The sequence below is a fragment of the Barbus barbus genome (genome assembly GCF_936440315.1).
Source record: "Barbus barbus genome assembly, chromosome: 3".
In the NCBI taxonomy this organism is placed as follows: domain Eukaryota; kingdom Metazoa; phylum Chordata; class Actinopteri; order Cypriniformes; family Cyprinidae; genus Barbus; species Barbus barbus.
Genome location: NC_136731.1, coordinates 12693626 through 12706411, shown reverse-complemented (window position 1 = coordinate 12706411; position 12786 = coordinate 12693626). Strand labels below are relative to the sequence as shown.

The 12786-nt window shown below is 36.4% G+C and overlaps 1 protein-coding gene and 1 pseudogene across 2 annotated transcripts; one reads left to right on the top strand and one right to left on the bottom strand.

Moving 5' to 3' along the window:
- Positions 1 to 2144: 2144 nt before the first annotated feature.
- Positions 2145 to 3572, bottom strand: LOC306850865 (protein amnionless-like; the record flags this gene model as incomplete). Its single annotated transcript, XM_079386804.1, has 1 exon — positions 2145 to 3572. The coding sequence occupies one exon, from the start codon at positions 3570 to 3572 to the stop codon at positions 2145 to 2147; it is 1428 nt and encodes a 475-aa protein (XP_079242930.1).
- A 2374-nt stretch (positions 3573 to 5946) lies between these two features.
- LOC306858243 (Golgi apparatus membrane protein TVP23 homolog B-like) lies at positions 5947 to 7791 on the top strand (annotated as a pseudogene). Its single transcript has 4 exons — positions 5947 to 5994; positions 6318 to 6346; positions 7577 to 7695; positions 7765 to 7791. The product of its transcript is annotated as a Golgi apparatus membrane protein TVP23 homolog B-like (transcript).
- The last annotated feature ends 4995 nt before the right edge of the window (positions 7792 to 12786 follow it).

Sequence of the window (12786 nt, the reverse complement as noted above, 5' to 3'; positions counted from 1 at the left end):
TCTGTGCCTGCACATTTCTAGACAAAATGTCATTTAAGACATAACTCGTATTCCTTTTTAGACATACAAAGCTCAGCATGTGCTACACATGGTAGTAATTGTACCGTTGTTATTCTTGTTAATACACAGATTTGTTTAGTTGTTGGATAGCTGAATTGTGAGCTGTAAATGGTGAAATGTACAGTAAATGGATTAACAGAATCTGATGTCAGTGTTGCTGTTGTGGGGACTGTATGTAGGTTAAAAGCACCCTCACATTGTTACACATAATGTTTACATGTATCTGGCCATAACGCGTTTTTTTGAAACACAAGTAATTGGATGAGCTGTGTGACGCATGGTTGAGTTGGTGTACACAGAGAACCCTTTGTTGATTCTGGAGCTTTAACTTACGAAGCGTAGACCTCATTACCGCTGAGACATTTCGTTTATCACAACAGTAGTTTCTTGTTGAACTGAGGTATATTGTCAGTAAACAGTATGGTTCATGCACAGGTCTGCAGTACAGCAGGTTTTTGAAAGCCTATCTGTGCTTGAGTTTTTACATGATGTCTTCCTTCAATATTTCTAAACACAAACTACATTTACAGCCATGTTTTATAATGCATACATCAACTTTATTCATAATGTTGTTGGTATATAACTATTAAATTCATAATCTTGAAATTTTTGCAAAAATTGTTTTCGTTTGTCTGATCATTTGTTTTGTTTAATGTGTTGACATTTAACATGGCTGGTCAATACATTTTGGTAAGTATTAAAGTGGTGCATATACTTTTGTCCTGCCTCTCTTTGAGCAAACTGCAATAAATAGGGGTCAGCAAACTTTTATTATACATGTGCTCTCTTACAGTTCTGTTCAAAGCCTTCAGAGAAGGAAAGGCTGTAAATGCGATGGCTGTAGAAACTAACAGTGATATTATGAACAGTGTTCCCTTAGGAAATTACGCTTATTATGCTAAATAGAACTAACTGTCCGGAAAACACAAAGTGACGTGCACAACCTCAAGTTGACAGCTCCACCTTACTCTGAACCACAGATAGGAAGGTCATGAGGGAAGGCTATAACATTTAACATGTACAATGTCAAGACAGGAGTTTGGATTTTTCCCGAGGCTGCAATGAGATCAACACAACGTCCACAACCTCTAGATCTATACAATACTGAATACAGAATTTCTGCTGACCGGATTAGAGCCATATATGTAACATAGACGTCACCTTTCGGAACTACACTACACTAAAATCTAAACAGGGTAGTCCCGTACTGGTGAGAGATTTTCAGTCATGGTCCTGCCCATTTCCCCACTAAGCTGCACATTTTATTTTATGCTTACCTTATTTAACAGAACAGATTTAGATCATCAGCTTATTAGGAGAGCTCTTCATAAACTGTCCAATCAAAGAGAAGTACTATTGTGCAGTGCTGTGAGTCCCCAAGACCTGGAAACCACTCATTTAAAAATAATAATAATAATAATAATAATAATAAGGCAGAACTAAAGAATCTGCAATGTAACATCAAGAATCTTATCAAAAATACATATAGAGACTTTTAGCAACTCAAGAAGCCCAAATATGTTCTTTATTGCTGAGCATGCAAAGTACCACTGAAGAATCTTTATTTTTAAAGGTGAATAATTAAGTACTTGTCGTAAACACAGTCAGACTTGCAATTTAACAACATGGCAAGAATCCAGAATTACACTTTGAAGTTATAACCTTCAAATCTGAGATTCAATTATTGTACTTGTTTGTCACCGTGGAGAGATTTCTGTGATATCTGGAAGCTAAATGTTGTGACAACAAACTTCACGTGGGGAAGACTGGTTATTGCACATAGTATTATTTATAAATTAGAATTAAAAATAGTAGAATGTAACAATAATACTGCCAAAAATCTCAGATAACCATGCTTGGATTTTTTTATTAAGAGAAATATGATTATGTGGTATGAAATTCAGCATGTGAGCAGCATATTTTTTTATTTTTTTTACCACAAGCATTCTAATAACTTTGTGTGTGTGTGTGTGTGTGTGTGTCATTTTGAGATTATTTAATCAAGGATTGTTATAAATTGTTAAATTTTTCTTCATATTATTTTGTCATCACATCCCCCATCAGATCAGCTGATACAACACCTTTCATGTATTGAAATCAGTTTCATCATAAACAGGATTTACGAAATGCACTCCTGACTGAGTTAGGGTTATCGAGTTCATCATCTCTGTCCCGTACAGCCCTGGTTCCTCAGGCATCATAGTTGGTTTGTCAAATATGGGGTTGTCAAAGCCATGGTCCAAGGGGCCACCGAGCTCCCCAATCTCGCTACTGTTCTTCCACTTGCTGAGTGAGGGGATGCTGGGCATTCTGGGTATCTTAATGATGCCACGACAGTAGAGCATAACAACGGCTGCAAGTAGACCCACTCCAAGCAGGGAGCCCAGCACTGCACCCACCACGACCCCTGCACTGTTTCCAGCCGCCTCGCTGCTGCTCGCCCCAGATGATGCCTGGAACTCCGCGCTGGTGATGCCGATGTTCAAGCCGTGGTTGTACACATCCTGTATGACATCTCGAGCGAGAGCTTCTGCCAGCTTCCCAGCTTCCTGACCTGTTTTCTGGTCCAGAAGCACCACCTGAATCTCCTGAGTGGCTCCGAAAGGAATCACTCGCAGCAGCCTCTGCTCTTTTGATACTTTCGACAAGGCCATCTGTATAGATTCATATTTATGCTGGCTGAGAAAGAGGTGCTGCAGCCGCAGGCGATACGACTCAAAGTTGAAGCTCGAAGAGAACTGAACGTTCACGACGGCACCACAAACATCGCAGCAGTGTCCCACCGGGTGCAGGGGTTTCTTGCACTCCAACGAATCGCATTTCACATTTGAACAGATCTGGTCTCGATTTCCAGAGTTGTCACAAATGCACCCCGTGATATCGTCACAGCCTGAAATGCCAACTTTAAGGGATGAGGAGCCATGGAACTGCAGCTTGCCGGAATTGGATGACAGGTACTGTGAAAACTCAGAGCTGCTGGTGAACTTCTTCCCAAGTACAGACACACTCTTCACAGGCACGTCATGATCAGATGAAATGTCCACATGGAATGAGGTGGCCTCTCGAAATACCACGTCGTCATATTGACATGGGACACTCTCCTCGTGGACTGAAAACTGATATGTGCCTCTGTGTAAGTCGTCGATTGTGGTCGCAGCCACCCACAGCGATGGGTCGAACCATTTCCGAGATTCAGGGTCTTTAAAGTGTGCCGTGACCCCAGATCCACAACCAGGATCTCCACCCTCTCTTACAGTAAACCCAGCGCCAGATGCCAGAATCAGTTCTCCATCCACCGGCAAGCTCATTCCAGTGATAGTGTGAGCCGTTTCTACATACACTGATACTTTCCTTTGAGCTAAAAACACGACTTGGTCGTTACCGCAGGGTACAGATCCTTTATCCCAGTTAGTAGCATTTTCAAAATTGGTGTCTGGAATCCATTGCTTGTAGAGTGCATTAACAAAAGGTAAAATGCAAAGGAAAAGCAATACGTTGTGTCGAAGAGCCATGGTGAAAGGAATGGGTAGGAAGAAAGATAGAGCGACCTTTGGTCAGTCACTAACGGTGCGACCGTCACATGAGTGCTAACTTAGTGACAAATTCACAAGAGCTATTTTGTCAGTCAAACATCTACTACAGTGACAATAAAGGCACACATTAAGACTACTGTAAAATGTTTAATAGGCAAACTCTGATGCTCTGTTGCATATGTCTAGCGGAGGGTTCCACGAAAGCATGGTATAGGAGAGAAAGTGCATTATTACATTACCTCCCTCTCTCTGTCTCTCTCTCATGTTCCTTCTAAATGAAGAGCTGCAATGTTCACAAAATACCTTGTTACTTCAATATATGGGTTGTTGACAAATAAAAATTGGACTGTGTCCTATGGTGTGACAGCAAAAATGTAACATACAAATAACATGAGAAAACTATATCTTCATTCTTAGAGTTACAAATAGCATGAGAGATGTTTATCTTCAATTTTAGAGATGTTGGTTTTTTTTTTTTACATTTTGGCTGTCACACCATAGGACACATTGATACGTCAACTACCCATATACGGTGTTATCGAAAGGCGCTGTAAGCAATTTCCACCATTTTGCTAACTTAGCCACTGAATTAGACTAGCCCCATCACTTTAGCAACACGCCATCTCTCCAAAACTTCGCCCTAAAGACATGACATCCAATTCAATGTCAGCAAACCCAAAATGCACTAAATTATTTACAGGCAAATAGTTTCTGATTGGTTATTTTTTAGAGAGTCATCGGGTAATGGGGTGTGCCATGATACAAAAATACAAAAACAATCTTGAAGGATTAGCACATTCATCTACTACTATTAAACAGTTCTCCAAGGTAGGCTACTACTACTCTGATAGGCTACTGCCTTATATATTATAAACCCTCTCTCCTGACTTTTGCAATTAGGCTACTCAGCACTACAAATGGGAATGTTGACTCTCACAGCTGATATCACAGCTGTATGTCTCTTTTTGTTTTGATCTTGTTGTCACTTTTGCTTGTATCTGAGCTGGAGTCTGCCAGAAATAAAGTTTATTTTTTAAATAAGTTTAAATAAATAGTTGTATTTTGTAGCATAACTCATCTAAAAAAGGTAATAACGTCCTGAGATTTGCATGCGCATTTAGGAATCATTATTAGAGCCACCATGAGCCCCCTAAAGGAGGACAGCTCCAATTAAATATTAATAAAGTTTGATTCTCATATAGTGGACACATGTGTTTACATACACGTCAGCAGGAAACAAGACTACCTGCACCAACATGAGCAGACAGGTGAGTTATGAAAGAGCTCTCAGTGACAATATGTAGAGTGTTTAAGTGCATCTGTCTGCATGACTTGTTGGATGAAGGAATAATAACTAAAAAATGAACGGTTGCGTTATACACATAAAACTCTGAATCACTTTGAATGTCGTAGTGTTAAACTTGAACTGATGCTGTATTTGTTTTGAAGGATTCTCTTGGTGAAGTGCCATTATTCCATGAGGATGAGAATGCATTAAGTGAGAAGAAATCAAGTGAGTTTTTAGAGTTGGGAAAACACACAGACTTTGATATTTTATAACTGCTGAAATGTTGATTACACCGAGCAATCTTGAGACTATATGTTTCTTCTGTAACACTTTAGTAGTATAGGGACTTAGTTCTTAATATTATTTGCTTATTAGCACGCCTAACATTGACTATTTTTATTAGTGCTTGTAAAGCACATATACTGCATGTCACGGTGCACACACGAGGGAGGAACAAGGAACATGCAGACGAGGGTGTAAACTCAAATAATAGTCCTTTACTGGAGACATAAAGGCAGGGCAAGACACAGACATCCAGACACATCCGGGGAGTAACGAGTAGACCAGATGAAGTCAAACTGAACAGACAGGACTATAAATAAACAGGTAAATCATAGATAATGAGACGAACACGGCTGGACAAGAATTAACTAATTACATATGACAAGGACAGGAAACAAACCAAATATGGACACAAGAGGCAGGAACACATGACACACACGACAGAACCCTGACACTGCATGACCATATTCTACATCCCTAATCCTACCCAATACTTAAACTTAACAACTACCTACTAATTATTAATAAACAGCAAATTAGTAGGAGTTTATTGAGGCAAAAGTCATAGTTCATGGTGTGTTAATAGCGAGTTTGACCATTACTTCTGTCTTCTTCTTCTTCTTTTTTAAATCATTCTTCATTCATTTTATAAGATTACTATATAAATAATATTTTGTTCTTCTCAGACATCCTCTAGCCTGTTTCTTTCATCTCTTCTTCCGCACAAGTGCCACCCTGATCTACCTCTTTTGTGAGTTTCTGAGCCGAAGTTTTATTGCCAACATGGTCACCATAATTTTACTTCTGTCATGTGACTTCTGGACAGTAAAGGTGAGCATGACGTCAACATGAAATCTTTCTTAACGCATATTATGTTCTTATTACGAATTTAAAATGTCCGTAAGCATTAATCAAAACTTGCTCCGTCATGTTGACATGGGCAGTGACACGCGTGTTTCAAGTACTCTTCCTTACCTGTCTTTTTACCTGAATAAAATTCAAGTCTTTTTCTATGTGTTTCCTCATTTAAATCCATTTTTCACCAGATTATATCAGTAAAAAGACTGTTTCTCCTTGACTTCAATAATGTATAATAATCAGGTTTTCTCTAAGAGATGCATTTCTGAATGTTTCTGTGTTTTTTCATATATAAGAATGTGACGGGACGACTGTTGGTGGGCTTGTAATGTGAATATATTTGCAACTACGGAAAGCAACCCTATAATAAAAATCAAGTTTATGATTGTGACTAATGATACTGAGGTAATGTACAACTTTAATATTTAGCTATAGCTAACTTTTATCGCAGCTCGATCAAAGTTTAATGATCATGTTTTGTCACCGTGAATGCCATTCAGTTGTGTAATTATTTGAAAGAGTGAAATTTCCTGTTTTGAGTCACACTGTTCAAATATTAAAAGACTAGTTCATACAAACGTGAAATCTGCTAACCCTCACGTTGTTCCAGACCCATATTGATTTTCTTTGTTCTATGGTACACTAAAGGAGAATTGTGAAGGATCTTCAAGACCATCTGTCAAGGACCAAGTCACATGTGTGAAAAACAGAAGCTGTGATGCATATTACTACACACAATAAAACAGTAAAATGCCTTCTGCTGCACGTCTCAAATCTTATTATCAATTTCTGCATATTTGAACCTGATGATCATGAATATTATGGAGTACTTTTGTCTTTTTTGAGCTTGTCAAATGTGTTCATATGTAAAAGAGCTGTGTTGAGATTCTTCAAAATTTCTCCTTTTGTGTTAACATCATACATATGTTAATCAACGAATAATGAGAGAATTTCATTTCATGACTGAACTATTTCTTTAATACCTATCTATTTGGTCTATTTCCTTACAGGGAACTAGTAAAAATGTGGTTTGAAACTCCGATTCACTGATTTTCTGGATTGGTCTGATCGTGTGTCCATTGTTTTGGGCTTCCTTTGTGTTCAGTTCACTTTTTTCCTTCAACATAAAGTGGTTGGTGAGTTTTTAAATTCTCTCAAATACCTTATTTTGCTGCATAAGCCATCTGAGCTGTAACCTTCCTGATGTGTGTGTGTGTGTGTGTGTGTGTGTGTGTGTGTGACAGAGGTATTACAACATGAAGGTGGTTTATGAGGACACTGCCTATGTCCCCGTAACTCAAAAGGCTTAAAAAACATACTAAATGGTGTTTTTTTGAAAATCTGAAAATGCACAAAGTCTCCTGTGAGGGCTAAGTTTAGGTGTAGGGTTGGTGTAGGGCAATAGCACACACAGTTTGTTCAGTATAAAAACCATTACGCCTATGGAGAGTCCCCATAAACCACAAAAACCAACATGTGTGTGTGTGTGTGTGTGTGTGTGTGTGTGTCTGTGTCTGTCTGTCTGTGTGTGTGTGTGTATGTGTGTGTGTGTGTGTGTGATCATGGGAGTTGTGCTGCAGTGGGCAAACCTGTATGGATATATGCAAAGTTGTTGGTGCAACCAAACTGAAGAACATGGCAACTAATTACTTTGGCCTTAAGCTCTTCAAAAAGGTTCTAGAGGAACACAATAGCCTATATAATAAATTTATATTGTTTTAACCATTCTTTATTTTCATACAGGTAGTAGACAAACCAGAGGGACCATAATTTGACTGTGGCTGGCTTAATTTTATTAACTTGTCTGGTTGAGCTATTTTTTCATCTGATTATTATATTTTTTTATGGGGAATTCTTCCTTCCTCTTCATGTTTCCATTGACAGCTTTTCTTTTTTGCTAGCTTCGTCAAACTTTGTGTTTCCTTATCTACTGATAATGTGAGTATCTGTTAGAAAAATGATTTGTGTGAAACGTTAAGACGCATCAAAATATTTTGAGTACTGTACTAAGGTGAAGAATACGTCTTAATATTAATTACAATTATAAAACATTGTAAAGTCTCCTTTAGTCTGTCGTGAAATGATGCACACCATGATTTTCTACAGGTGTCGATGTTGCTCCACATAAAATGTGCTGCTTTCGCAGTTATCAAAGGTTTATTTACCTTTAAACATTACTTGTATTAAAAATACTAAAAGTGAGAATAGCGGCAGTGCTTGATATAGTTTTGTCCACAGAATAGCGATATTCGACACTATCAACATAGTAATGCACTTTAACATTTACAATCATTGAATCTCTTTTATTATTAGAATCATTATAAATCATGACATTTTATGTTTATATTTTTATTTGTAGTTTGGGGACAAATTCTCACTAATAACTAACCATTAACTAGGACTTTTGCCTCAATAAACTCCTAATTTTCTGCTTATTTAGTGAGTAATAGTTAGGTAGCATTTAAGTTTAGGGATGGGGTAAGATTAAGGGATGAGGCAGAATAAGGCATTGATATGTGATTTAGAAGTAAATAAGCAACTGGTTAATGAGAACTGGCCTTTAAACTAAAGTGTCACCCTAAATTGTTTGTTATCTGCTGAAATTTGCTCTCATAATGTAGTCACCACACAATCATGAGTCAAACTTTGAAAAGGAGTCCATATTTGACTCGTCTTTGAACTGTTATGACAATGACATAAGCCTATTATTAAGGCAGTATTTTGCCAGGTCTATTATGAACACTACCATGTTGTTTGCGTTGCAGTCAATAAGCGGAGTTTGACCAAATGTGTAATGGCATCTGTCCACAGTAAAATATGACAAAGCACCGCTTTTGTTTGATAGCTGCAATATAAAATTCAGAAATAGGTCAAAGCATGCAGGCTGTAATGAGAATATATGAACAAACAGACATCACGAGAAGCCACTTAAATGTGGGTTTATAGTAAGTAATTGTGAAAATGCAGCTAAATAAAGCATCTGCTGTCTTGGTCTTGTCATGTGCCACTGTCACTTGTTTTTTTGGTCAACTCTAGACAATGTGATTTCTTCATATTCATCTGTCAAATCTATAAAGATGCAATGCTATTGGACACCATTGCCAGCTTAATTTAACATGATAATGCAGACACTAGGCCTAGAGCGATCTGTTTCTCAGTTTGCTCTATATTTGTTTTTATGCAAATGTCTCTGGAAGCCATTGTAACCTAAATTGCTGCATTCATTTTAATGCTTTTTACCAATATTTGCATGTTTTGGTAGACGTCATGACCAAAAAACATTCTAGTCTTAGCTGACCCTCACTACTTTTTGCAAAACAAAAGACAACAGCATCTTAAACCTTCCTTGAAAATCAGCAACCATAAAGTGGGCTATGTGTTGACATGCTGGTTCTCTGCCGTGAGCATATCGCCCTTATTGTCCCTGCGTTCTGTATGGGTCATGTGACCACACCAAACACGTACAAGATTATTATGAGATGACAACTAAATAAGGCTGTTTTCATCAGAGTGGACACTAGATATAAACCCGTATTGACAATATTACAACTGAGGCTAAACAAATAAATATATGCTTTGATAACTGAGATCTGATAACCAGTATAAGCAAAACATTAATTTCTGCTATTTGACTGGATAAAGTATGCACTACACTGTAAGTTGAGCCAACTTCAAATTTTAAGGCAACCAGCTTCAGCAGATTTTTGAGGTCTCTCAGGTCTTTTTTTTTCTTTCTTTTTTTTACATTGTATGAATATTTTGGCTAAATATTAATACTTAATGATCCTAAATGATTTGTCAAGGAGAGTTTTCTTTCTTGTGTTGATGTATTTGGACACTTTTGCAGAATAGGAAAGAGTATATATTTTAAACCTAAATTATATTTATCAGCTTTTAGTAGACAACCTCAAAGCTGACAAACATGAAGTAAATGTTACATGAAAAGTCTAAAAAAGATAGACTGATTAAAACTGATTTTCAACTTTTAGTGGATTTATATAAATATTAATTCCATAGCCAGTTAATTCAGATGGATTTCTGTACTGTTGAGTTTGATGTGATTCTGGATATAACATCAGCTCTTTTGGTACCCTTCATGAGCAAACATGAATATAAACTAAATTAAAATAAATTATAACGAAAATTTGCTTCACTTAAATGTGTTATGTTTCTTCTGTAATTCTGTGGTGCTAATTATTATTGTACTATTTATTATCAAGTAGCATCATTATTTCGGTAAATATTTACGTAAGGTGAATTTAAGAACATTTACGTCACACGCTAGAAGCTTCTGTAACATTCTGTAATTTTCCAGTGCTTTTTGGAACATTCCAGAACATTGTGGGACTAGTCATAAAAGACAAAAATCATCCAACATGGCAAATGTTTATGTTAAACCGTTCTTATGCACGAGTAATAACAGATTAGCTGGTAGCATTTCTCTTTTTTTTTACAGTCCTGTACTTTTTATAACAATTGCAATAACTGGGTAATAATAACCCTGAACCTACCACGAAACCTAATATTAATCCATGTAGTTACCTTGTACTACCAGTTCTTTCTTTGGTAAGTACACGGTACACAATACTGTAAAATAAAGTGTAACCAATGAGCTTGGATGAGTTTTCATCAAATGTGATTGTATTTAGCATGTCAAACGTCATAAAGACACATTAAAAAAACAATAAATTTATAAAAAATTACTTTCACAGTGTACTTAAAGCAATTTAAGTAAATTGCAATCAGAATTTTGCTTCCAAGCTCAATTCAAATGTAGAAATTGAATTGATGTTTCAAAGGCATTCTCACTTGAGTTCTGAATGGCTCTCAACTCTGCTGGATGGAGGTCAAATGAATGTGCTTTATATATCACCCGGATCACTCATCACCACACCCAACGCCAAAATAAAAAATGTTAGTTGATATCAACAGCTTATGCTAAAACAACTGCTATCGTGGTATCAAAACTGTTGTCTAATCAAATTACAATAGCTCTTTAATCGCCTTACACACTATAGCATGCAAATGCATGATTGCCTTTTATCTATTATATCTGATTTATAAATGTCATATCTGCTTAAATAGGTAGATAACTGTTATAGTGGGATCTTCGAATGAAAAGCTGATAACATAGTCATGGGACGGACACCAATTAAGCTTTAACAGTTATATGAGACCATAAACAGTGACCCTCAAAATTTGGAAAACCTAGACCATGTACTGATTTTCCATAGTGTCAATAGGTTGATAACACAATGATGGTTATTGCACTGAATTTTCCTACAGTAAAGAAAAAATGAAGTTCAGCGTTTTCCAACAGCTCTGTTATCTTGCACTGACACCAACCTTAGACACGTTCTTAAACCTCTTTCTTGCCCAAATGGTCCAGTCATGTGAAAGAGTCCATTTTATATGTTCAAAAAGTAACATGCTCAATAAAAGCAACCTGCACATGCAAAGATGCTACTGTATTAAAAACAGGTCCCATTTTACACCATACGAAATCACAGGATTTCTATAGGCTGTTTTATTGCATAGTGTTAGCATTAAATAAAAGTTAAGGACAGTATGTATTATTTTGTATTGGGTGCCACTTTAATTTAGGTGGCCTTAACTACTATGTACTTACATTTAAATCAATCATTTGATACAATGGACTTATTGTGTACATACATTGTACTTATATTTTAGTTACATCTGTAGTTAATTTCTGTAATTACACTATTGACCCATCCCTTACACCTTAACCCACCCTTAAACCTATCCATACCAAGTGTTTTTCAATTCAATACGAACACAATAAGTACATTGTACTTATTTTTTGATGTAAGTACATAGTAGTTAAGGCCACCTAATATAAAGTGTGACCTGGTATTGTAATATGATATATAAATATGCATCTCCAAGCAACACAGCGATGTTTAGTTTGTAAATGAATCAAGTGAACGAATCGTGAACAATGATTCAAAAGACTATTCACAAAGAGAGCCGTTTAAACGAATCGAATGAATGAATGACTCCTAAAATTTAGTTTCTTATTAGCAGTGTCATTTCAGTACAGATGGGGGAAAAAAAAACATTAAAGGGATTGTTCACTCCAAAATTTAAATTCTGTCATGATATACTCACCCTCATGTCATTTCAAACCAGTATGAATTACTTTATTTTGTGGAACATAAAAGAAGTTATTTTGAAGACGGTTGGTAACAAAACTGATTTGGTTACCAATGACAATAAATACAGAGATGTTTCTCAAATCATCTTCTTTTATGTTCCATCATTAATGTTAGGCTGTTGTAACCTAAACGTTTATGTGTAATACATTTTATGTTGAATGAAATAAAATGTTTCTTTTTAAACCTACTATTTAATGTCTACTTTATACTTTTCTCATTTAACACAATAATAGCTTTAAATGATCTTTTGTGGGTATGTTCAAAGCCAAATTTGGTTTGCAATTAATAAGATTAATAAAGTAATCACCACATCAAATATATATATATATATATATATATTTGATTAATTGTTGTTTTGTAACATGTAACATGTCTTAATTCCAATAAACATTATGACAGCTGAAAGCTCTAAGCAGGCTTCAGTTATCAGATAGCGGATACAAGTAATGAAAACGTAATACTTACAACCCTTCCGTGTCCTGACAAGCGTAAAAATCACACCTAGGCAGAATGAAGGCCTTCTTATACGTGAGCCTCAGACTTTGTTAGCCACCTTTGACCCACGGGTCAGTCGGGATTCTTAGAATAC